The sequence below is a fragment of the Gracilinanus agilis genome, chromosome 1, assembly GCF_016433145.1.
Source record: "Gracilinanus agilis isolate LMUSP501 chromosome 1, AgileGrace, whole genome shotgun sequence".
Classification (NCBI taxonomy): domain Eukaryota; kingdom Metazoa; phylum Chordata; class Mammalia; order Didelphimorphia; family Didelphidae; genus Gracilinanus; species Gracilinanus agilis.
In genome coordinates, this window is record NC_058130.1 from 113,564,461 (window position 1) to 113,589,451 (window position 24,991).

The window sequence follows — 24,991 nt, forward strand, 5'->3', positions numbered from 1 at the left end:
CAAATAAAAAAGGGGGTGGGGGGAGAAAGAAGAAAACATGAACTATCTCTATGAAAAAAAGAACTGATCTAGAAAATAAATCCAAGAGAGATAATTTAAGAATTATTGAACTACCCGAAAGCTATGATTTAAAAAAAACCTAGATATTATACTATAAGAAATTATCAAAAAAACTTGTCCTGATATTTTTGAACAGGAGAGTAAACTAGTGATTAAAAGAATCCACAGATCACTCCCTGAAATAAATCCACCAATAACAACTCCCAGGAATATTACAGTTAAATTCAAGAGCACCCAAGTGAAGGAGAAAATACTGCAAACAGCCAGAAAAAAAATTTCAAATACCATGAAGCTATATTTAGGATTAAAAATGACTTAGCAGCCTCCACATTAAAGGATCAGAAAGTTTGGAATATGGTATTCCAGAAAGTAAGGGAACTAATTTTACAACCAAGAATCATCTATGCAGAAAAACTGAGTATACTTTTTCAGGGGAAAAATAAGTCATTAAATAAAACATAATATTTCCAAGAATTCCAGATGAAAAGACTAGACCTAAACAGAAAATCTGATATCCAAATACAAGACTCAAGAGAAGCATAAAAAAGTAAATATAAAAGAGAAAATGTAATGAATTTAATAAGATTATGCTGTTTACGCTTCTACATGGAAAGATGATATTTGTAATTCTTAAAAATTTTATTATTCAAGCCATTAGAAGAAGTATACATAGACAGAGGATGTGGGACTAAGCTAATTAGGATGATATGATATGCAAAGAAAAAAATCAAGGGGAAAAAACAGGATTGCACAGAGAGAAGGGAAAGAGAGGTGGAATAGGGTAATTTATTTCACTTAAAATGTTTCGAAAAACTATCACAGTGGAGGATAGGATGAGGGTAGTGAGAGGCAATGCTTAAACCTTATTCTCACCATTACTAACTCAGAGAGGGTATAACAATCATACTCATCAGAGTATAGAATCCTATCTTACTCTATAGAGAAGTAAGGGGAATAAAACAAGGGGTGGAAGTACAGGTAGTAGAAGGAGACAAAAGTATTGGGTGGTGATTAAAAGCAAAACGTTTGTGAGAAGGAACAGACTGAAAGAAGAGAGAAAGAACAGCATCAAAAGGGGAAAATAAGATGGAGGGAAACACATAGTTGGTAATCACAACAAGAAGAACTCACCCATAAAACAGAAATGGATTACAGAGCTGATTAAAAACAAGAATCCTACAATAAGTTGCTCACAAGAATCACATTTGAGGCAGGTAGACACATACAGAGTAAAGGTAAGGAGATGGAACAGAATTTACTGTGCATCATCTGAAGTAAAAAAAAGCAGAGGTAGCAATCATGATCTCAGACAAAACTATAACAAAAAATTGATCTAATTAAAAAAAATAAAGTAGGAAATTACATCTTGTTAAAAGGTACTATAGACAATGAAATGATATCAATATTATACAAATATGCACCAAATGGAATGGCCTCCATACTTTTAAAGAAGAAATTAAATGAGATCCAGAAGGAAATAAACAATAAAACTATACTAGTGGGAGACCTCAACTTCCTCATTTTAGATCTAGATAAATTGAACCAAAAATAAACAAGAAAGAAGAGAAGGAAGTGAATGAAATTTAGAAAAATTAGAACTAATAGATCTCTGGAGAAATTTGAATGGGGATAGAAAGGAATATACCTTCTTTTCAGCAGTATGTGGCACCTACACTGACCCTATCATAGAGCATAAAATCTTCACAAACAAATGAGAAAAAGCAGAAATAATAAATGCATCCTTTTCAGATCACAATACAATAAAAATTATAATAAATAACGGTCCATGGAAAGACAAATCAGAAATTAATTAGAAACTAAATAATCTAATTCTAAAAAAAGGAAACAAAGAACAAATTATAGAAACAATAATTTCATTAAAAAGAATGACATTGAAGAGACAACATATCAAAAATTATGGGATACAGCCAAAGAAGTACTTAGAGGAAAATGCATATCTCTAAAAGCTTACATTGATGAAATAGAGATAAAGTAGATCAATAAATTGGGCATGCATATTAAAAGAACTAGGAAAAGAACAAAATTTTAATTCCCAACTAAAGACTAAATTGGAAATCCTAAAAAGCAAAGGAGAAACCAATAAAATTGAAAGTAAGAGAGGCATTGAACTAATAATAATAAATAAGACTAGAAGTTGGTTTTATGAAAAAAAAACAAATTATATGAACACAATTGCAAAACACTTTTCATACAAATCAAGTCTAATCTAAATAAATGGAAAAATATTATTTGCTCTTGGGCAGGCCAAGCTAATATAATAAAATTGACAATTCTATCTAAATTAACTTGCTTATTCAGTGCCATACCTATCAAACCACCAAAAGATTATTTTATAGAACTAGAAAATATAATAGCAAAATTTATCTGGAAAGACAAAAGTTCAAGAATATCAAGGGAATTAATTGAACAAGAAAATGTGAAGGAAGATGACCTATAAGTACCATATCTCAAACTGTAAAGCAGTAATCAGGAAAACAGTCTAATATTGGCTAAAAAATAGAATAGTCGATCAATGGAATAGATAATATACACAATATAAAGGGATCTTAGCTACCTACTGTTTGATAAACCCAAAGACCCTATCTTTGGGCATAAGAACTCACTATTTAACAAAAACTCTGGGAAAATTAGAAAACACTCTAGCAGAGATCTTACATCCTATATACCAAGATATAGTCAAAATGGGTATATATGATTTATATAAAGTATTTATGACCAAACAAGAGTTAGCATTATAAGATATAAAATGAATAATTTTGATATTAAAATAAAAGGCTTTTGTATAAGCAAAATCAATGTAATAACCAAGATTATAAAGGAAACAACAAATGAAAAAAAAATTACAACAAATTTCTTTGATAAAGGTCTCATTTCTCAACCATAAAAGAGAACTAAGTCAAATGTATAAGACTCCTAGACATTCCCCAATTGAAAAATAGTCAAAACTTATGAACAAGTAAATTTTAAGGTGAAGAAGGCAAAGCTATCAACAGTCATATGAGAAAAAATGTTCTAAATCACTTGATTTGAGAAATGCAAATTAAAACTCTGACGTATCACCTCACACCTATCAGACTGGCCAACATGACAGTAAAGGAAAGTGATAAACCCTCGAGGGGATATGGCAAAATGGGGACACTAAAACATTGTTGGTGGAGTTGTGAACTGAATCAAACATTCTGGAGGGCAATCAGTAACTGTGCCCAAAAGGTTATAAAACTATGCATACCCTTTGACCCAGTAATACCATTACTAGGTCTGCATTCCAAAGAGATAATAAAAAAGGAGAAAGGGTGAACTCATAAAAAAAATTTATAACAGACCTTTTTGTGGTGGCAAAGAAGTAGAAATTATAGGCATGCTCATCAAATGGGGGATGGCTGAACAAATTGTGGTATGTGATGGTGATGGAATAATGTTGTGCTCTAAGAAATGATAAGCAAGATGATTTCAGAAAAAGTTGGAAATATCTACATGAACTGTTGCAGAGCAAAATAAGAAAAACTTGGAGAACACCATACACAGGTATAGCAATACTATATGATCAATAACTATTAAAGACTTTGCTACTCTCTGTAATACAATGATCTGGAACAATTCTGAAGGACTTTATGACAAAGAAAAGAACTGTTGGAGTCAGATGCAAATGAAAGCAAACTCTCTTTCACATTAGATTATTTACAGTTTTATTTGGGCTTTTGTTTTTATATGAATATTCTCTTACAACAATGACCAATACAAAAATATGTTCTGCATGATAATACATGTAATAATCCAGATCAAATTGCTTACCATTTCGGAGAGGGGAGTGGAAAGGGAATGTGGGAGTCAATCTGGATCTTATAATTTCAGAATGCATATTTGAAAATTGTTATTACATGTTATCAGGAAAATAAAATATCTTTGAATTTTGAAAAAAGAGTTAATACCAAGACCAAAAGTAAGAGTTCAAAAGAAAAAGGAATGAGAGCTTGGATTAGGACTATGAAAGTATAGAAGAGAAATGAAAGGAAAAAATACAAAGAAAGCATAAGTACATAAAAGAGTTGTAAACAAAATGCTTTGTCTTTTCTGGATGGGACAATCGGGAAAGACTTCATGGAACATGTGGCATTTCAACTGATAATTAAAGGATGGGCATGATTTCAGTTAGCAAGCTTTGAATGCCAAGTGACGGAGTTTGGCATTCATAAAGTAGTGTAAGAAGCCAAGAAAGTTTTATAAAGAGGAAGAATACATTAGAAAAAAGACTCTTTTGGTTCCAAATATATGATCATATGACCCTAAAATTAAGCTAGCAGCAGTGTGTGGAATGAAATTTGAGAGAAAGTAACTGAACATGATGATATTAATTAGGAAGTGACTAAAGGTCCAGAACTACAGTGACAGGGGTCAGAATAGGAAGGAGGGCACAAGTTCAAGAAATATCATGAAGAAAGAATTTGATTAACATGTGAGTAGTGAGAAAGGGGGAAGAGTTAACAAGCATTTTAAACATCTATTAAGCACCAGTCCCTGTACTAGACACTAGAAATATGTAACCAGAAACTAAATGGCCCTTGCCCTCAACTTGATTACACTCATCTGAAAAAACAATATATACAAAAAGTAAATACAAAATCTTTTCAAAGTAAATACAAGAAGAGTGAGAGGCATAAGCAGTTGATGAGAAACAGAAAAGCTTCATGTAGGAAGTCTGAATTGAGCTTTAAAGAAAGTAGGAGATTCTCAGAGGGTAAAGTAAGGAAGCAGTGAGCTCTAGGAAAGGAGGGAGACCCGTGCGAAAGAGATGGAAGAAGGAAAAGAAAGTAGGCCAATGTGGCCATAATATAGAGCATATGCTGTAAAGGTAGTAAGAAGATTAACATTGATCCTATACCATTTTCTTCTTGATCCTATTTACAAGTCATTGATTTTATCCTGTAACTGCTTAAGTCACAAAGGTCAGCTCACCTGTAATGGGTTAAGTTCAAAACTCCAGCTCTTCTGCAGTAAGGAGTGTAACTGGCCTAGGGGAATGTGTAAGAAAGAGGGTTGGGGCCTGATTTTTTTATTGCACTGAGCTATCTATCCTTCAAGGATGTCTGGCCACTGGTTAGCATCTGACCTTCAACAATGAGTACTTCTTAGTGTCCTGAGATCAGGGGTGTCATTCCTAGCCCCATTACTAAACTTCGAACCAACCATGCTATTGCCTGGCCTCAGCTCAGGAACCTTTTATACTGCCTTTAATTTCGTAATGTCACCTACCCAGTCCTGCCTCTTACCATCTGCCTCAGCCTCTACAGTCTTCTACCAATTCACCAGTTCTAGACATTATGCTTACAAAATACCATCTTTTAGGAACTAATAGGACACCTTATTTTAATGTTTTCTTTATTCAACAGAGTGAAAGTTTATCTTTTCCCACTTCTCTGCTAGGATGTCTGCCTGCATTTAGCAATTTTTATCAGCAAGCAATAAATTCTTTACTTCCTGGTTGAAGTAGAATTTCTAAAATTAAATAAATGAGGTGGGATAAAGCATTGTTTAGTATGTTCATTCTTCTATATGTCTGGGGTCAGTGATACTTGTCTATCTTAGACTGCTAGTAACCGAAAACTAAGGCTTCTCATTAAATTTGCTTTTTATCGATCAATATTTATTACTAATGTAGTGCAAAGGGTGCATATCGTCCCTGCAAAGCCTTACTGCAGAGTTTCTGACAGTTGGAAAAGGGTTTAGAATCCTGAGGTTAGACAGCTGACCCTGGGACTCGATGAGAGTGGGAGGGTCAAATGAGCTCTGTTCTTTAGACTGAAAACCTGGCCTATATTCTGCAGCTTTTCTCTTAAAATCTGTTAGCTTAACTATTTCCTTTAGATCTCCCTAACTTCCCTTATTCCCAATCATCATTTTCCTTTCCTAAATTTCTTGGGGTTTTTGAAAGGAGGGTGGATCTTGGGGTTAGCTTTCAAACTTGGTAGATATATAGATAGATATATCTACCGAAATATCAGGTAGATCGTTTCCCTGTAGCCAAATAGGGCTTACTCTTGTTACAAATTATCTCTTGAATCCTTGTATCCAACTTTCCTAATCCTATAGGCTACAAAACGCTTTGGGGATGAGTTAGGCAGGTCCTATCTCAGTCTCCCTCCCCCACCTGAAGCTTTCCCTAGGCAGCGGTTAGATTTACCTTGTAACCCTCCATCCCTTCCAATCAACCCTAAAAATCAATAAACCCTGTTTATCACTTAATCAAACCTTTGGCTAGTTCATTAGTTGATTGATAAGAGAGGGAGAAGGGAAGAAAGGAATAACATTGTCTCTGGATCATGAAGGGAATTGGAGGTGTCCATTTTGGAAGAAGTGCAATCTTAATACTTCCTCTGAGCTATTCCTTTGTGAACCTGAGAAACTGACTAGAAGCCCTCTAGTCAGTTTCAAGCCATTCTTGGCTGGCCCTAACCTTTGTCTGTAGAAGTGCCCTTCCTACGTAAAGGGCTCAGTCTGTTTCCCTTTAGTGTCTCTATCTCAAACCTGTGTCCCAGTCTGTGTCTCTCAGGCTGTAGCTGTCTGCCCTTACAACTCTTTATACCTCCTTGTTTATATTTCCTAAACTCAGTCATTCCCTTACTTCTCCTATCACCTCAGTCTACCACCTTCACCATTGTATCTTCGTCATCTATTTACTGCCTTAAGGATCCACAAACCCCTATCCATAGTGCCTTATCTCTATTCATATTACCTTTAGTCCTTTACCTGCCTTATCCCTATTGCAACCTTACCTTGCCTTAATCTCCCTATTACCTCTAGCCTATTCCCTTATTACAACCAGTTATTATCCTCTAGCTTAATCCCCTTACATCCCTGCCTAAATTCCTTTATTACACTAAATATCTACTCTTTGTCAATGACTAAGCTAAAAACCAGGGAAACAGAAAGAGACAGGAAACAGTCTATGTTTTTAAGGAGTTTATAATCTAACAGGGAAACAATATGCAAATTTTGTATTTGAACCTGAAGGCACCTGGGAGCCATGAAGGTTATTGGATAGGACAACAGGGTTAGACCTGTGCTTGGGAAAATCCCTTGAGGGGCTGAACCCAGGAAGGATCAGAGTGTGGAAAAGACTTGAGGAAAACAGTTATAAGCAATCCAGTGCAAAAGTCTAGGAGTGAGATAATGAAGGCTCATAATGGAATGATGGCAACATAAGAAGAGAGAAGAGGGCACATTCAAGAACACTGCAAAGGGAAAATCAGCTGGCCTTAGAGACTGGATATTTGGGGAGGGGGGGAGGAATTAGTAAGGAATCCAGGATGACTCAGAAGCTCCAAAACTAAAGGACTCAGAGGATGGTAAGGCTGTCTACAATAATAGGGAAGCTAGAAGGAAGGGAAGAGTGGATTGGGGAAAGATGATAGTTCTGTTTTGGACATGCTGAGTTTAAGATGTCTACTGGAGCAAAAGCTAAGTAGCTTGGTAGACAGAGCCAAGCCTGGAGACAGAAGGTCCTGGGTTCAAATCTGACCTCAGACACTTCCTAGTGTAAGAATTAAAATTTAGTTATTATAGCTATATATTAAAATATGTTTGGCCGCCAGGAATCAACAATTAGGTTGATTCCGTAATTAAATCAGACCCAAGTCAGCATCGGGTTGAAGAATTTATTTACAATCAGGAAGGTAAAGTAGGGATAAAGAGAAAAGGAGGTTAGAAGTCTAAATAAATGAAGCTGTAAGCCACAAGGCCCAACAGCCAGATAGGCAGAGTTTAGAATTGGCCCAGCTAGGCCAAGGAAGCCAGCCTAACTTACCCACATGACAATACAGAGTGTAAGCTGTCTGTGGTCTCAGGAGATGCTTCTTCCTCTAGTTCCAGACGGCAACTGCCCCCACAGGAAGTTCACTAACTTACTTAAAGAGATAGTGTCTTTCATCACTTCCTGTGGTCCGCCTCTAATTCAAATGGACAAATGGCAGTTTCTACATTGATTTGGACTGCCCAAAGGGCAGTCCCTTATTCTTGATTTGTTACTTATTGTCACGTGTGGGTAACTCGTCTCCCCTCCCCACTAAGGGAGGTGGGAGTGACATCATTAGCACGCTGGGTTGAATAGATTTTTGACTATTAATGGGCTGGAGCTAATTCTATTTACACAATCCCCCCTGATGATCATATTGGGTGCCTAGTCACCCCAAGTGATCATGTTACACAAACATCTTCTACCACAAAGGTCCTTCTAACTACAATAGTTAGAGATAAGAGGGAAATGGGAAAGAGAAGCAAAACCAATGTTTTGCTAAGCGCGTTGACAAGAAACTAATTGGGGGCAGTCCCCAATCGGCATATCATGTACAATTAAAGTAGCTGTTCAAAACCCATCAGTCCATTCATTAGTACCCAAAGTTCGTTCTGGATCACTTGATGCAACAAACCCCATCAGTTCAATCAATTGCAACCCAAAGTTCATTCTGGATCTCTTGATTAAACGTAGGTTCTTCAGGCATCTCTCTGCAAACAGTTCATTCTCTGGATTAAGGAATCAGCAAGTTTCTTTCCCTGAGAATTTTCTCAAACAAAACCAAAAATTAATCTTGGATATAATAAAAATATGATTAATCTTGGATTTTATAAAAATACAATCCCCCCCGACGTGGGTATTTAGAAAGAAATACCCAGATCAGCTCAATATATACAGTTGAGTCATGGGGTTGTATGAGTCAATTCAAAAGAAAAAAAGAAAGAAAAAATATAAAAATTAATAGAAGAAAATGTATGTTTTGTAATCTATAATGTAAAGTTTAAATTCTTTTGAGAATAATTTCAGGATAAGGATCTTGCCATCTCCCCAAAATCCAGACGACGAACTTGCTTGGTGAGGACACATGAAGATGTCTGAAAGCCTTCACTGTACCATGAAGACCAAACTTTGAACTTTGGGGTGCAGTTGATGGAACTATGGGGAGTTGAAATTGAGTTGTATGTATTGTTTTAATTGTACACTGTTGTGCCAGTGGGGGACAGCCCCCCAAATTGGTTTTTGTCAATGCGGCTAATTTTAACCATTTGTTCATCTATTTCTTTTATCCCCAAAATTCCTGAAAAATTTAGAAGTTGTTTATTTTTACAGGTCCAGCGAAGAAAAAAGGACTAACCTTTTTTTTTGCCGGACCTCACGGGGAATTGTAAAAGTGAAATTTGGGAAATGTATCAAACTACATTTCCCGTGGTCCAACGGGTTTCCGTTTCCGGTTTTTGGGCTTGGGAAGGCTTACGTCTTGACGCAGGCAGAGGGTTTAAAATCTCCTGGGTTAGGAGGGAGTGGCCTCTTTGCCAGTAGGCTCTTTTGCGAGTAGGGCTTCCAGGAAACAGGAGACAGTAATGGAGGCGGCAGTTTTGAATGCTTACAAGCGCGTGGTCTAATGATTTTATCTATCAGCATGGCTTTAATTAAAATACTAATTTATATATTTATACCAGCCTTTATCATTTTTCATATTTATCACTAGCTCTGTGATCCTGGGCAAGTCACTTAACCTCCACTGCCTAGCTCTTACCACTCTTCTGCCTTAGAACCATCACAGTATTGATTCTAAGAGAGAAGGTAAGGATTTAAAAAAAAAAAAGTTGTCTCCTGGAGGAGCAGAGAGAAAGCTCAGTGGATAAAAGGCTAGGCCTGGAATCAGGAGAATCTGGGCTCAAATGTGGCCTCAGATACTTGCTGTGACTCAGCCCCATTTGCCTAGTCCTCACCCTTTGTCTTGAGAGTTGTTACTAAGACAGAAAATAAAGGTTTAAAAAACAAAAAGGATGTTTACTGAACATCAGATTCAAGAGAGCTGAGAGGCAATTGGAGATGTCAGATTGGAGTTAAGCAGAGAGGTTGGGAGAGGATCGCTAGATTTAAGAACTGTCAGTGTAGAGAGCATAATTAAACCCATGAGAGCGAATGAGATCACCAGATGGAGTAGTCCAGAAAAAGAAAAGGGCCAGGAGAGACCCTGACAAGACAGCCACACTCATGAGAGTAGGATCTGGAGAAGGTTCTCCAAGAGGGAGCAGAGAAAGAGCGGCTAACAAAGGTCAGAGGGGAGCCAAGAGAAGCAGCATCCAGAGAACCTGGAGAGGAGAGAGCAGTCAACAGGGTCAAAGCTGCAGAGGGGAAGGCCAAAGACAATGAAGGCTAGTTTGGATAGCTAAGAGACCATTTAGTGTCTGTGGCAAAAGCAGTCTCAGCGGAATGAAAAGGTCAGAATGACATGGTGGCGAGCACCATCCACAGAAACATATATTCTTTTGAATGACAGTGATCTATGTAAATTAACCAGTTATCTTTTTTTTTTCCCAGTCAACTCTTGGTGTGTGATTTGAGGTGAATTTTTGTATCAAAGAATAGTTTCACATAGCCAGATAGTATAAGTTCATGGAACTGTTGGAAGGAAATTTCTCTCTCCATTATGTTACCTTTTTTAATGTCATCTCTCAGTGACCTGGAGATCAAAGACCACTGAGTAAATTCAGATGAGAAAAGAATTTATAACACCTTTGAGGTGTTCTGGCTGGAATATGGATAGCTGAAGAAACCCTTGTCGGAGTTTAGCCACAGGCCCATCATGGCAGCCAATAAATTAGAAAGTTAAGTATCTCTCTACCTCTCTCCTATCTTTCCCTCCCTGTACTACTCCTACTTTGATTTAATTAAATTATTACACTACTATCAGTTTCATAATTTTAATTATTACAGTTTGGCAATCATAAGGGTTTGATGAGTGCTCTTATTTTCTTCATTTTCTTCACTTTTTACTCTCTAAACTATTCATAAGTAGTTTGTTAGTAACTAAGTCAGATTAGTCAAAAATGCCAAGATGCCAACCAGAGCCAGCTATCAGGACCAATCAAAGCTACAGATTCATGGTCCACAGCTACAAACCTACAGGATAGGTGAGAAGGGGTTGAGTATTGGGGGAGGGTAGCAAGCTTAGCTTTTAGCTTGTTTTTTTTTCCAAAAAGAGCCAGATATATCTGCTAAAAATTCTTTTTTTTTTTAATTTATTTATTTAGAATATTTTTCCATGGTTACATGATTCCTGATTTTCCCACCCCTCTTCCCTCCCCACTCCCAGAGCTGATGAGCAATTCCAAAAGGTTATACATGTGTCATTGTTCAAAACCTATTTCCATGTTATTCATATTTGCAATAGAGTGATCATTTAAAGTCAACATCCTCAATCATATCCCCATCAAACCATGTAAGCAAGCAATTGTTTTTCTTCTGCTCCTATCTACTGCATTTCTACTTCCACAGTTCTTTCTCTGGAAGTGGACACCATGCTTTCTCCTAAATTCCTCTGGATTGTTCTGGGTCACTGTGTTGCTCCTAGTAAAAAAGTCCATTATATTCGATTTTACCACAGTATATCAGTCTCTGTGTACAATGTTCTCCTGGCTCTGCTCCTTTCTCTCTGCATTAATTCCTGGAGGTCTGTCCAGTTCACATAGAAATCCTCCAATTCATCATTCCTTATAACACAATAATATTTGTGAAGATGGGATTGACTCTCCCCTTGCCTACTTTTAAATTTAATCAACCAAAAGCAAAGATACCCCTAGTTAGCCATAAGTAGGTATTAATATTAAAAATGATAAAGGCTGCTATAAATATAGAAATTAGTAGTTTAATTAAAGCCATGCTGATAGATAAAGTCATTAGACCACGTGCCTGTAAGAATTCAAAACTGCCACTTCAGCCATAATTACCTCCCCTCTCATCCTGCGCCCAGTAGCTAAAGAGGAGCTAAAGAGCTAAAATAAAAAAGGATTGACTTTCGGATTTCCTCTCATTTTTAACTGATCTCTGCGTGGTGACGCAGACGTCCCCACGCCCAAAGAACCGGAACCAGAAACCCGTTGGACCATGGGAAATGTAGTTTGATAGTTCCTGCATGTCCATAGAAAATATATATACTTTTAGATGGCATTTCCCAAATTTCACTTTTACATAGGGGAGGTTCACAAACCACTTACTAAAGTGAGTTACACCTCCAGAAGTAACTGACTTCCCCCTGCAGTGCTAAGCAAATTAAAGACTGCAATTTGTCCCCATAAATTGGAGGAAGGGGCAGGGACATAAAAAAGGTCTATAAAAGATGAACTTCCTGTCCAAAAGGGCTTTATCCTGAATCTTGGGATTGAAGGAGCTAGGATTGGGACTGTGGCTCTTGGACTGCTTCTAGTAAGACTGCTCCTAGATCTTCTCCCTTTGGACCTTCTCCCGGTGAATGAAAAGCTGCCCTTCCTTTCCTAGCTTCTGGAGAGATTAGTTCCAGAAAGGCCTCCCCTTCTTGAAGGAAGCAGCATGCGTTGAACCCTTGCTTAATTCAACACCAAGCCCTCTGGCTGAGGAGTTAAGGATCCCTGTGTGGGTTGAGCCAGAAACTAGAGCAAGATTTAGGATGATAAGCTAGACTTCTTACTCTACCCTCTCTTTCATTTTTCTACTTTCATTCTCTCCAACATCTTTTTGTAAATAAAACTGCTAAAATGTCATTTTGAGTTGAGTGTATTAATTTTTTTAAAAAATCAGCAACCACATTCTCTTATATTTAGTCCAACCATAAATTTAATCCCTACATATTCCCTCAACATCAGATACCACAAAGTTTTATCAAATTTATTAGCATTTTCAGCCATCTCTTGATTTTTTTTAAATTTCTATAAATACTTGTTACATATCTCAGTGTTCTTGTGATGAAAATCAAATTTGTACCTTAAATTTTTCTAAAATTATGAGTTATTATTAGTATCTGTACCTTTCATACTTCCAGCGCTTTAAAACTATTTTACTTATGTTCATTGTTTTTAAATTATATTCTTTCTGGACATCATGCAACCTCTCCTCTCAGACCCCAGCCAAGAATTGAACCCCTACTTATAACAAAATAAACCACTTTTGCAAAAAAAAAAAAAAAAAAAAAAAAAACAGATACCACAATTTGTTCAGTCATTTCCCAATCAAGGGACATCCTCTCATTTTCCAATTTTTTGCCACTATAAAAATCTGCTAAAAATTTTTTGCATAAATTCTTTTGAAAAACATTAAAAACCATGTTGCTAGTCAAATTAAAACAATAAAATGTAAGAAAATGCAGAATTACTGTAATGCTAATTTCAAATATCTCTAAAATTAAAAAAATCAAAACAAACTTTTTTTAATTTAAAAAAATCATAAAAAATTCTAAATAAATGTAGAAGAAACTGTTTTTCAATCATTATGAATTTCCATCACTACTACTACAGAGGAAGAAAGTTAGCTTTTTCAAATAATGGGAAAAGGTTTGGAAAGGTGACAGCTCAAAGTCCTTTGAAATCTCATCATTTCTATTAACAGTAAATTAAATGGAGTCCTAAAACACAACTAAAAATACCACAATGGCTTCATTTCTTAGGGTAAGATCTCAACTAAAAGTTCATTGAAGACATATAAATAATGTCCTACTTCTAGGGAAACCTACATGATAGTGAAGTTCATCCCTTCCCCACCATCCTTGATTTCCCAATACCTTTTCCCCTATACCCTGAATTAATTTATGCTTTAATAAACCCCTGTTAGTTTTGCTAATTAGAGTTTGGACCAGCTACATTGAGGAGGGAGGTGACTTGGAGTGGCTGAGGGGAAGACGAGTGCTATACTCCATCTTGAAGGAAAAAAGTCATTTGAACAGGGAACTGGGGGTGGAGGGGGAGCGGGGACTTGTCTTAATATCCATTGGGTCTCAATTTATCCCTAACATCTTCCTACAACAACCCCACTACAGCTTTCCCATTTTGGGGAGCCCCCTTGAGAATAACACCCTCTAAGGTCTTCCCAGTGGGGAATGGAGAGTTAGCTACTTTGGCCCATTGGTATCTATCAAATGGGGTGTCTAGCTACACACCCCATATATCTTTACCCACCTTCTTAAAGTAGTGACACTCAATTCTCAAACATTATGTTAACAGATTAAAGCAAGCTCCGACAAGTTAGACCAAAACTGAAAAGGCTTCAGGTATGGTCCCAGCAACAAGTCGGCCAACTAAGGAGCAACCTGGAGAAGTTCAGATAGGTTCATTACTAGAAGGCTACCAGGTGTCACAATTCATAAAGACTATCTACAGACACATAAAGGATCCAAAATCTGCATCAGTGAAGGGTATGCAATAAAGAAATTGGTGCCTAAATTTGGCTGAAATAATCACTGTTAACGTCAGTGTCATTTTAACAGTAATGACTCTGGAAAGATATACTTAAGGTACTATATACTTCTATTTTTAAATACCTGTACTATAAATTGCAACTCTCTTCTTTCTGCTTCCCATTGTTCAGCTTGTAATCTAAATTCCTCAAGTGCTGTCTCCCTGATATGAGATTCCAGCTCATTCTTCTGTTCCTGATGCTGATCCAATGTCTCCTTCATAGGAATAAAATTTTGCTTTTATTCATTTATTCAACAAATATTCATGCTCCCCACCATTAATTAGATGTATAAACATGCCTCAATTAACAACAAACTACAATGACTACTTAATTTGCTGAAAATTCATTAAAAGAAAAATAATGCTTATGTCACATTAAATCCTTGTAGATGTGAACAGAAAGTTATATAATTCATATTTTACTTAAGTCAACAGAAGAGAGAAGCACACTCGAAGAAATATATATTAGCATCGTATTATGTTACCTGATATATGTGTACAGCATTAAATAAAGTCAAAAAAAAAAACAAACCAAAAAAAAAAAAACCTTGACTATGTAAGTATGGGATTTGTGCAAGGAGGATTGGACAAAAGTAGCCACTCCTTCTCTTCTTACCTCATAGACTCTATCTCCCCTCTATCATAACATTGGTTATTAGCTCTGTTTATTATTACAACTATTAAAAACTATGTCTCTGGATAACGAAGACTATTATGAGAGATAAAAATGATAAGATCATATAAGAGTAGGGAAATTAAAAATTAAATTCACTCTCCAGAATTATTTTAGATTTCTTTAAAACAAAAGAATGTAACTAATATGCTTTGACTCAATTGTGCTCCTTCTCTCCTAAAGAGCTGATGTAGGCTTCTCTAACTTCAATCAATGTCCTCAATTGATGTCCATTGACCCAACCCTAAAATAGTCAAAACTGTAATTATCTAAAAAGAACTAAAAAGGGGGCAGCTGGGTAGCCCAGTGGATTGAGAATCAGGGCTAGAGATGGGAAGTCCTAGGTTCAAATCTGGCCTCAGACACTTCCTAGCTGAGTGATCCTGGGCAAGTCACTTAACCCACACTGCCTAGCCATTACCACTCTTCTGCCTTAGAACCAATACACAGTAATGAATCTAAGACAGAAGGTAAGGGTTTCTTAAAACAAACAAACAAGCAAATAAATAAATTAATGAATGGATGGATGAATAAGTGAGTGATGGCATATGCTGGCACATATAAACTAATCTTGAATCTCTACCTCAATCTCTCCCCCAAATTCATATTTATTATTTCTGTTCTTAGTATGCCACTCATTCCTTAAAGAGTCTTGAGTTTGAGTTCCAGACTAAATATAACCAAGAATGAATGATGACTAGTGTTACCTCTGCCCATGTGGCCTGTTCCCCTCCCTAATATATTTAGTCAATCTATGTTTGTCATTTCATTCTCATTCTCCCAAAGTGAATGCATGACTGACTAGCATCCTAAATTCTGATATTTCACAGAATTATTGAAGCCTCAATGAAATTTGATGCTACTATCAGATTTATTATCATCACTTTAAAAAATGACACATGCAAATAGAGAAAGAAGTTTCTCCAGTGGCAAATCGGACAACAGAAGTATCCAATAAAACCTATGAATTTTTAGATATGGGAGTTGAATAGCTAGAGCTAAAGTAATTTCCAACCTTAGCAAGAGATGAGGATTGACTTGGGGAGAGGCAAAGTATATAAGTTATATACTTATAGACATATATGTATTTAGGCAGAAACTGCCCTTAACCTTGGCTTGTGAGTACTGTTGACTACTCTAAGCACTAAAATGAATTCCAGGTAATATATTAGTTAGCAGTAGAAATAGTAATTGTTTGGGAGTCAGAAGGCACTGAAAGGTTGATTTCAATTGAACAGCACACTGTTAACAATAGTAAACATCCCAAAATCACACTAAAGCTTCCACATGATACCTTCTACATAATCCTTTTAAGGAATGGGAATAAAAAAAAGAGCGGAAAATAATTACAGTAAATATTCATTAGATGTTTACATGTATCATGAATAGATAACATTCAGAATCTCAACTAGATATACAAAATATTCCATACCATTATGGTGTGTTCATACAAAAATACATATTCTATTCATAATCTCAAAATATGTCACTTCTTGAGTGACAAAATGCCATTTTTTTGTCTTTTGTTGCATTTTATATAGACACATAATCCCATCATTTGGTCTAGAAACTTCTAAAACATTTTCTTTTTTTTTTTAAAACCTACCTTCCATCTTAGAATTAATACTCTGTATTGGTTCCAAGGCAGAAGAGTGGTAAAGGCTAGACAATGGGGGTTAAGTGACTTGCCCAGGGTCACACAGCTGGGAAATGTCTCAGGCCAGATTTGAACCTAGGACCTCCCGCCTCTAGGCATAGCTTGCAATCCACTGAGCTACCCAGCTGCCCCCTAAAACATGTTCATAGAAGCTATAATACAACAAAGGAGAAACTTGGAGAAAATGCAAAAAAAAAAAATAGAATAGAATAGAATCAGAGAAAATGAGTATACACACACACACAGGCAAACACACACAAGCATAAGTGTTTAAAAGCCATTATGTATTCCTACCTGCTATTTACCTTTCCTAAGGAAGCTGGGGCTAAGTTGAATTTTCTTAGTTTATAACAAAATACATTGAAACTGGACTTCCAAACAAAAAGTACAAAAAGCAAAGTTTTTAATTTAAAAAACCGTACCTTTAAAACAGTCTCTAGTTTACTTTTTTCCTTCAAAAGCACATCATATTCTTGATTACAGTTTTGAATCATGTTGTCTCTCTCCTCCAAGTCTAATTCAAATCTTCTGCATTCATCTTTCCAGTTGTACTGAGAAGTCTGAAATGCATTCTCAATCTCATTTATCTTCCTTTGAAGTTCTGAATTCTGTACTATAAATATAAGATATATACTTACAGATGTATATGTATAAGACTTCTGAATATATTTAGAATCAAACGTAAATTCCAGAAGGATCTGGAATCTTGCTTTAGTCTTGACTTCCCCATTAGCTGGGGAATTTATTCTTTCAAAGCCATAGTTTCCTCATCAATAAAAGGTGGATAGCAATATCAGACAAACTCATATTTCTAAGTTTCTATACTAAAGGGCTTATAAATACAGTCAAAAGGCCTTTGAAAAATATAAAATATTACTGTTAAATTATAGGTAATAATGCATACCTTAACTTCTATGCACACTAAAGACAGTAAACACACAATAGAAATATATTAACAATAAAATGACTTCATAAAGTTAAAAAATGTTATTCATCCCATTAAAATTTAAACAGATTACCCTATTATTGTAAGAAAGTATCTATATTGATGTCTATCACTCCAATGTTAGCAACATACTCTTAACATCTCAATTAATTGTCAGAAAGTAAAAGACAATAAAAAGCAGCTTTATACAAACTAAAAGAGAAAAATACTATTGAAAAAAGGCCAATAAACTCTAGGCAAAGAAGCCAATATTATTATAAAGTAGATATTAAATCAAGTCACCTCACATGCTAGTAAATGGTGTTAGCCAAATCTCTTTGTGAATTATCATTATCTGTATTATAATTACATGACAGAGAAATGATCACCCATTAAGTCACTTAATACCCTTTTTTTTATTTTAGATTTTTAGAACCAATATTGATTCTATGACAGAAGAGTGGTAAGAACTAGGTCATTGGAATTAAGTGACTTGCCCAAGATCACACAGCTAGGAAGTGTCTAAGGCCACATTTGAACCCAGGATCTCCCATCTCTAGGCCTGGCTCTCCAACCACTGAGTCACGTAGATGTCCCCACTCCAAAATCTATGTCCCTAAGATCTGCAACCACATTCAGATCCTTGTTTCACCCTCTTTAGCCACAGAATAATATTTGAAAACAACTATTAAGTATCCACTAAGTATTCTCTTCCTTATTCCTTCAATTATACTTCATATATGATATGGGTCTAAGTCTACTCAGTCTAGTAGACCTCTAAAACATAATCCAACTGAAAAAAAATTACACTAAAAAAAACCTAGATAGGATAATAACTCAGTCTGAACAGCAGAGTAAAGAGTTCTAAATATTATAGATCTATAGCCTAGAATTTTATTAAAAGGTTTGCAGAGTTCTTTTGGGTTTGGTGTTTCGGTTTGTTTATTTTGGGGGGGGGAGTTCATGATTACCTCCAATCACTGACACAGAGCTTTGAAGTCAACTTTTTAACATTACTTCACATGAATTAGTATTAAATCACATCACCTTTATTATAACTTTATATCTGTACACTTCACATTCTTGAAAGACTTGTATTTGAGTCTTAGCTCTGCCACTTTCTAGCTTCAGTAAGCTTGATTATGTCACCATTAAGCCTCAATTTTCTATGAGCAAAATGGTGACATTATTTATATACTTCAAAAGATGCCTTTGAAGAGAGTGTTTCAAACACCATTGTAATCATATAATCAATCTCTAAGTTAGATTCTCCCACCAAGGTAGTCTTCTACACATTGTGAAGATGGGATTAACTCTCCCCTCGCCCACTTTTAGATTTAACCACCCAACTTATCCTTAAGTACAAAAGTCTGTGACCTATGTGTGCTATAGTAGGTGATGAATCAGAAACTGCCCCCCTGGGCAGTCCTAAGCAAAGCTAAAGCTACAATTGGTCCATGTAAAGTGGAAGGAATGCACAGGAAGTGACACAAAGAAATGTCTTTAAAAGCAATGGCAACTTCCTGTGAAGTCAGTTCTTTGGAGTTCAGAGTTGGAGTTGGAGTTGGAATTCAAGTTGGAGGCTGGTGAAGGATCTGCTTCATGGATCTGACTCTGAAAATTTGTTGAGACTGTTCTTGAATTTGAACTACCACATAGGTGAGTAAAAAGGCTGACTCCTTTTCCTGGCTTTTCTGAAGGTATTAGCCTCCAGAGAGGCCTCTCATCTTGGAGGAGGCCTTGTGGCTAGAACACTAGTTTAATTTACCTCTGGGTCACTCTTTGCTGAGGCCTCTGAAGCCCTGCCTTGTTTGGAATAGGCCAGAGTAATTATCTATACTCTCATTTCCTTACTTTCACTCTTTCTCCTTTTATAAATAAACTACTATTAAAAAGTAATCCTAAAAAAAAAAAAAGTAATCCTGACGAGTAATATATTTTCACAACCACATTTTTATACATTTAGTACAACCTTTAATTTTTAACACCTTACAATATACTCTAAAGTATAGTACACAGAAGAAAAGACAATGCCCCAAATGTTGTCAGACAAGGACAAAGTACAAAGAAACTATTATATCTATGATCCTGTAGGCTATGACTTTCTTAATTTACCCCAAAATCAGGCTGGAATCAAGAGTAGGTAAGATTGGGGTAAAGTTAATCTCTGACATATACTCACCGTGCGTGTGACCCTATATATGTCACTTAACTGCTCTGTACCTTGGTCAATTCTCTAAGATTTAAGCTGCAGAAAAGATACTATTCTCCATTGATGATTTTCTCTCTACTTCCATTTACACACACTACACTCATATGGAAACTATAATTCATTAAAATCCCCAGAATCTTTTTCAAATTGCTATCTTGTCACATAATCTATTATTTGTTCTTATGACAATGAGTTTTAACCCAAGTATAAAACTTTATACTTGTTCCCATTATAGTTTACATTATTAGATTGAGTCCAATGTTCTCAAATTCTAACAATTATTATTCAATGAGTCAACCTTGTGTCACCTTCAGTTTTGACAAGCATGCTGTGTGAAGGAAATGGCTGAAGGGATTTTGATCACGTCAGCAATTAAGGTAGGGGACACTGAGGCAGGAAGCAGACTGGATGTCACCTGCACAGCCCACTGGGCATGCAAGCCAAGGAGGAAGGGTGACAGATGGCTCACGAAGCATGACACATGAGTGTTGGTGGACAGAGAGAAGTTTGATAAACTGAGGTCAGACTGGATTGTGGGGTCTCGATTTCAGTGTTGGTGCCAGGCAGAGAAAAGGACTATCATCCAAGCTCAGTTCAAATACTGACTTTTATAAAAGACCTTTCCTGATCCCTCACCTACTAATGAATTCCCAACACAAATTACCTTACTTATTTTATATCTACCTTATATAAATTTACATAAGTACATATTGTCTCCCCTAACAAAAATTCAGTCTCCCTGAAGGTAAGGACCAATTCATTTTTTCCAAAACAATATACATTGTATTCCAGTTAGCACTCTATTTGGCACATAGTATGGATTTAATAAAAGTTTTTTCATTGACTAATGTGAGAAAAGAAAATTTTTAAAGGTAGCAATAATAAATAATTAACTTGCCTTTCACATGAAAATCAGATCAAACTTATGTAAATATACTTAAGGCAAATGTCAAGTACCTACAAACAGGATTAGAAATGAAATTTATACCTGTGAAACAGATTAAAGCTACCTCGACTGGAGAGAGATCAATCTCATGATTCTGTCCTAAAAACAGCAGGTTCTAAGCAAATGAACTCATCAGTTAGACTTTGCTCTATTTATATCTGAGTCTAAAAAGAAAATTCCCTAAAGCAGTTAAGTGTTTATATAATTACCAAAAAGGGGGTAACATAATTTTATCTCTGGCTTTGCTATGGAGACAAAACAATACAGAGAGAATCAATTAACACAATTATAAAGATAAAACAAGAGAATATATGTACCTCGTAGTTGTTCATTCTTCTTATGTGCCTCACCTAATTTTTCTTCAATAGCAAATCTTCCAAGACCAAGTTCCTTTCTAGCAAGAGCAAGTTCATATTCCAGACTTTGTCGAAGTGCCTCCCCTTTCTCTACTTCAGATCGAAGTTTGGTAATCTGGCTCTCATAGGTTAACAGCTGAAAATAGATTTCTAAATCATTATCGTTTAAAGTATGTTTTGAATATTATTTAATCTAAAAATTATCATTTAAAATTCTATAAAATGCAACAAGCAAGAGTAAGATTGTTTACTTTAATTATATTTATGATAGTCCCATAATTGCTTCATCTTCTGGAAAAAAAAAGAGCCCAAAAGGACTCAGAGCAACCATACAATGACATCATTTGAGTTGCTAACTTTAAACTATTGGGGAAAAAATTCATTTTTAAAGTTTCCAAAAGATTCTTGAAAATTGAAAGAAATCAAATTTTATTTGTATTTTAACTACATGTAAGTAAAATTCAAGAATAAATTCACTCATGATGTAGTTATTAATAGCTTCTATTTATAGTGTAACTGTCTACTACATTGTTTCTTTTATTAATGGTATTTACTTAATGAACTCAGGAGAAATGTCATTAAATCACTTTTTCAAAATTTTAATAAAACTTCTACTTTTTGAAAATCTATGAGGAAGCATGATACGATAAAAATAAAAGTAGTCTTCTGTAAGAGGAGAAAACTAGATATTTAAGGTATGGTTGCCAGAAATTGATTAACTCAATTTGAAATAAAATAGACCCAAGTCAGGATGACTTTTATGGTGGTTTATTTACAATTAGGAAGGTTGAAGATAGGGAAGTTGAGAAAGAGAAACTCTGGCCCAGACCCAAGACCTGAACCAGGTGGAATTTAGAGGCCCCAGCAAAGAGGCACAGAGGTTAATTAAACAAGGCTTCTAGCCACAAGGCCTCCTCCAATATAAGAGGCCTCCTTAAGGAAAGAGCCTCCAGAAATGCCAAGGGAAGAGAAAGAGTCAGCCTCACTTACCCACATGACAATTCAAAGAGAAGCAGTCTGAGGTCTCACCAGAGATCCTTCTACATCAAGTTCAAAGTGCCAACTGCCTCCACAGGAAGTTACCATCATATTTAAAAGATAGCATCTTTCGTCACTTCCCGCATCCACCTCCGATTTCAAGTGGACAAATGGCAGCCTCAACACTGTTTTGGACTGCCCAAAGAGGAGTCCCTTGTTTTTGATTTGTTACTTACTATCATGTGTGGGTAAGAGACCTCCCCCTCCCCACTTAATTCTAAGTTGAGTGAGGTGACATTATTCCTGGTGGTTAGAGTCAGAACAAATGAATGAGGGTGAACTAATTCCATTCACACACTTCCTGGAGTCTGTCAGTCAGTCTTCATATGACATGACCTCTAGGACTTCAAGGTCTTCTTCTGGTCAATTTCCTTTTACTCTTTCATTCAGCAGATACTGTTCACACTTTTGTATGATTCTTCTTTTGGAATGTTTTGCAAAAGGGCTTGCACTCTAAATCTATGTTGTCAATGGCTCATATATCTGAACTGTGTAAGATGATGAAGTTTTCCTGGCTAAAAAAGTTTCTCAGTGCTTTTGGCCTCTTCATGTGACAAATGTTTTACATCTTAAACTTTTCTAAGAAACTAAGACCCGGAATAACATCTTGAAGGAAGGAAACTTCCATTGATTGTATTTGTAACTTTCTACAAGTCTCAACTTCTTGGGAACAGTTTCCTGAGCAATAAGTTATCCTAAAGATCTCTTTCAGGTATAATACTGCTCCCTACTCTTTCGTTCATTCAAAAAATTCATATTGATTTTTCTTCAATGTTTTCTAAGTAAATAGGTATTTATAATATAGATATTTTGTTGAGATGTAGTTTAGTTTTATTTTTTAATATTAAAGAAGATCCTCATTTCCAAAAAATATTAAAAACTACTGACATATCCCACAGCTATCTAGAACACCATGACATAGTCTGTGTCATATAATAGAGACTATTATAGATTGTCATCAAAGTTTGCTGATATTTTAGGGCCAGATTATAATACAATTTAGCTAATCAGTTCCTCAATCAAACTGTTAAACTCTTGAATTAAAAAAAATAAAATAAACTTGGAAATGTAACAAGAGTAAGAGCAGTGTCATAATATATAAGTAATGGAATATTTCTATGAAATTTGAAAAGTACAAGCAATAATACTAATATTCTACTACATGCTATTCTCTGCAATATATGAATTATAATTCCATATTAGTCATTTTGCAAAAGAAAACACAAACCAAAAAGAAAAAGAAAAATTTAAAAGCATACATTGAATTTGCACTCAGAGTTCATCAGCTTTCTCTAGAAGTGGATAACATTTTTCATCATGAGTGCTTTGAAATTGACTTGGATCATTGTACTGCTCAGAATAGCTGTCATATATAGTTGATCATATTACATTATTGCTATTACTGTATATAATATTCACCTAGTTGTGCACACTTCTCTTTCCATAAGTTGTAAAAAAACTTTATTAATTTAATATAACCAAAATTATCTATTTTGCTTCCCATTAACCTCTCTATCTCTATCTTGAATGGTCATAAATTTTTGCTTGATCTTTTAATCTGACAATTTTCCATGTTCTCCTATTGTGCTTTTTATATAACTTTTTATGTCTAAATCTTGGATCCATTTTGAACTTTGGTATACTGTGCAAGATATACGTCTATGTCTAGTTTCTGCAAAACTGCTTTTCAATTTTCCCTGCAATTTTTATTCCAAAAACTTGATTTGGGAGATTATCAAACACTAGATTACTATGTTTATTTCTTGCTGTATACTAAGTATCTGATTTGTTCCATGGATGCACAGTGCCAAATTGTTTTCATGATTACTAATTTGTAATGCAGTTTGAAATCTGGTACTGTTGGGCTACCTTTCTTTACATTTTTTAATGGATTCCCTTAATAGTCTTGAGTTCTGTTCTTCAAGATGAATTTGGTTATTATTTCTTCTAGCTCTCTAAAATAATTGTTTGGTAATTTGATTCGCATGGTACAATTTGAATATATTTGATTAGGATTGTCATTTTTATTACATTTGTTCAGCCTATCCATGAATAATGGATATTTTTCCAATTGTTTAGTCTGACTTTGTGTGAAAAGTATTTGGTAATTGTGTTCCTTGGGTTTGCCTTGGCAAGTAGATTCCCAAATATTTTATAATATCTGCAATTATTTTAGATATGATTTCTCTATCTCTTCCTGTTGGACTTTGTTAGTAATATATAGAAAATCTAATGATTTTTGTGGCTTTATTTTGTATACAATGGCTTTGTCAGAATTATTCATTGTTTCTATTAGTTTTTTAGTTGATTATTTAGGATTCTCTAGCAATCCATCATATGATCTGCAAAAAGCAATATTTTGTTTCCTCCATGCTTATCCTAATTTCTTCAATTTTCCTTCTTGTTATAACTAGTACTTCTTATACAATATTGAGTAATACTGCTGATAATGGGCATTCTTGCTTCACCCCTGATATTACTAGATACACTTCTAGCTTGTCCCCATTACAAATAATGTTTGTTGTGTGTAAATAGAATTAGCTCCAGCCCATTAATAGTCAAAAATCTACTCAACCCAGGCGTGCTAATGACGTCACTCTCACCTCCCTTAGTGGGGAGGGGAGACGAGTTACCCACACGTGACAATAAGTAACAAATCAAGAATAAGGGACTGCCCTTTGGGCAGTCCAAATCAATGTAGAAACTGCCATTTGTCCATTTGAATTAGAGGTGGACCACAGGAAGTGATGAAAGACACTATCTCTTTAAGTAAGTGAGTGAACTTCCTGTGGGGGCAGTTGCCGTCTCGAACTGGAAGAAGAAGCATCTCCTGAAACCACAGAACGCTTACACTCTATATTGTCACGTGGGTAAGTTAGGCTG

General features: G+C 35.5%; 1 protein-coding gene across 1 annotated transcript in view; it reads right to left on the bottom strand.

The window, feature by feature from the left end:
- CCDC171 (coiled-coil domain containing 171) overlaps window positions 1-24,991 on the bottom strand; it is a 508,587-nt gene that overhangs the window by 463,139 nt on the left and 20,457 nt on the right. Inside the window, exons 3-5 of the mRNA XM_044685358.1 lie at window positions 21,032-21,206; window positions 17,054-17,244; window positions 14,385-14,516 (exon numbers count right to left, since the gene is read on the bottom strand). Coding sequence (XP_044541293.1) covers window positions 14,385-14,516; window positions 17,054-17,244; window positions 21,032-21,206 — 498 coding nt within the window. The remainder of the gene's footprint in view (window positions 1-14,384; window positions 14,517-17,053; window positions 17,245-21,031; window positions 21,207-24,991) is intronic.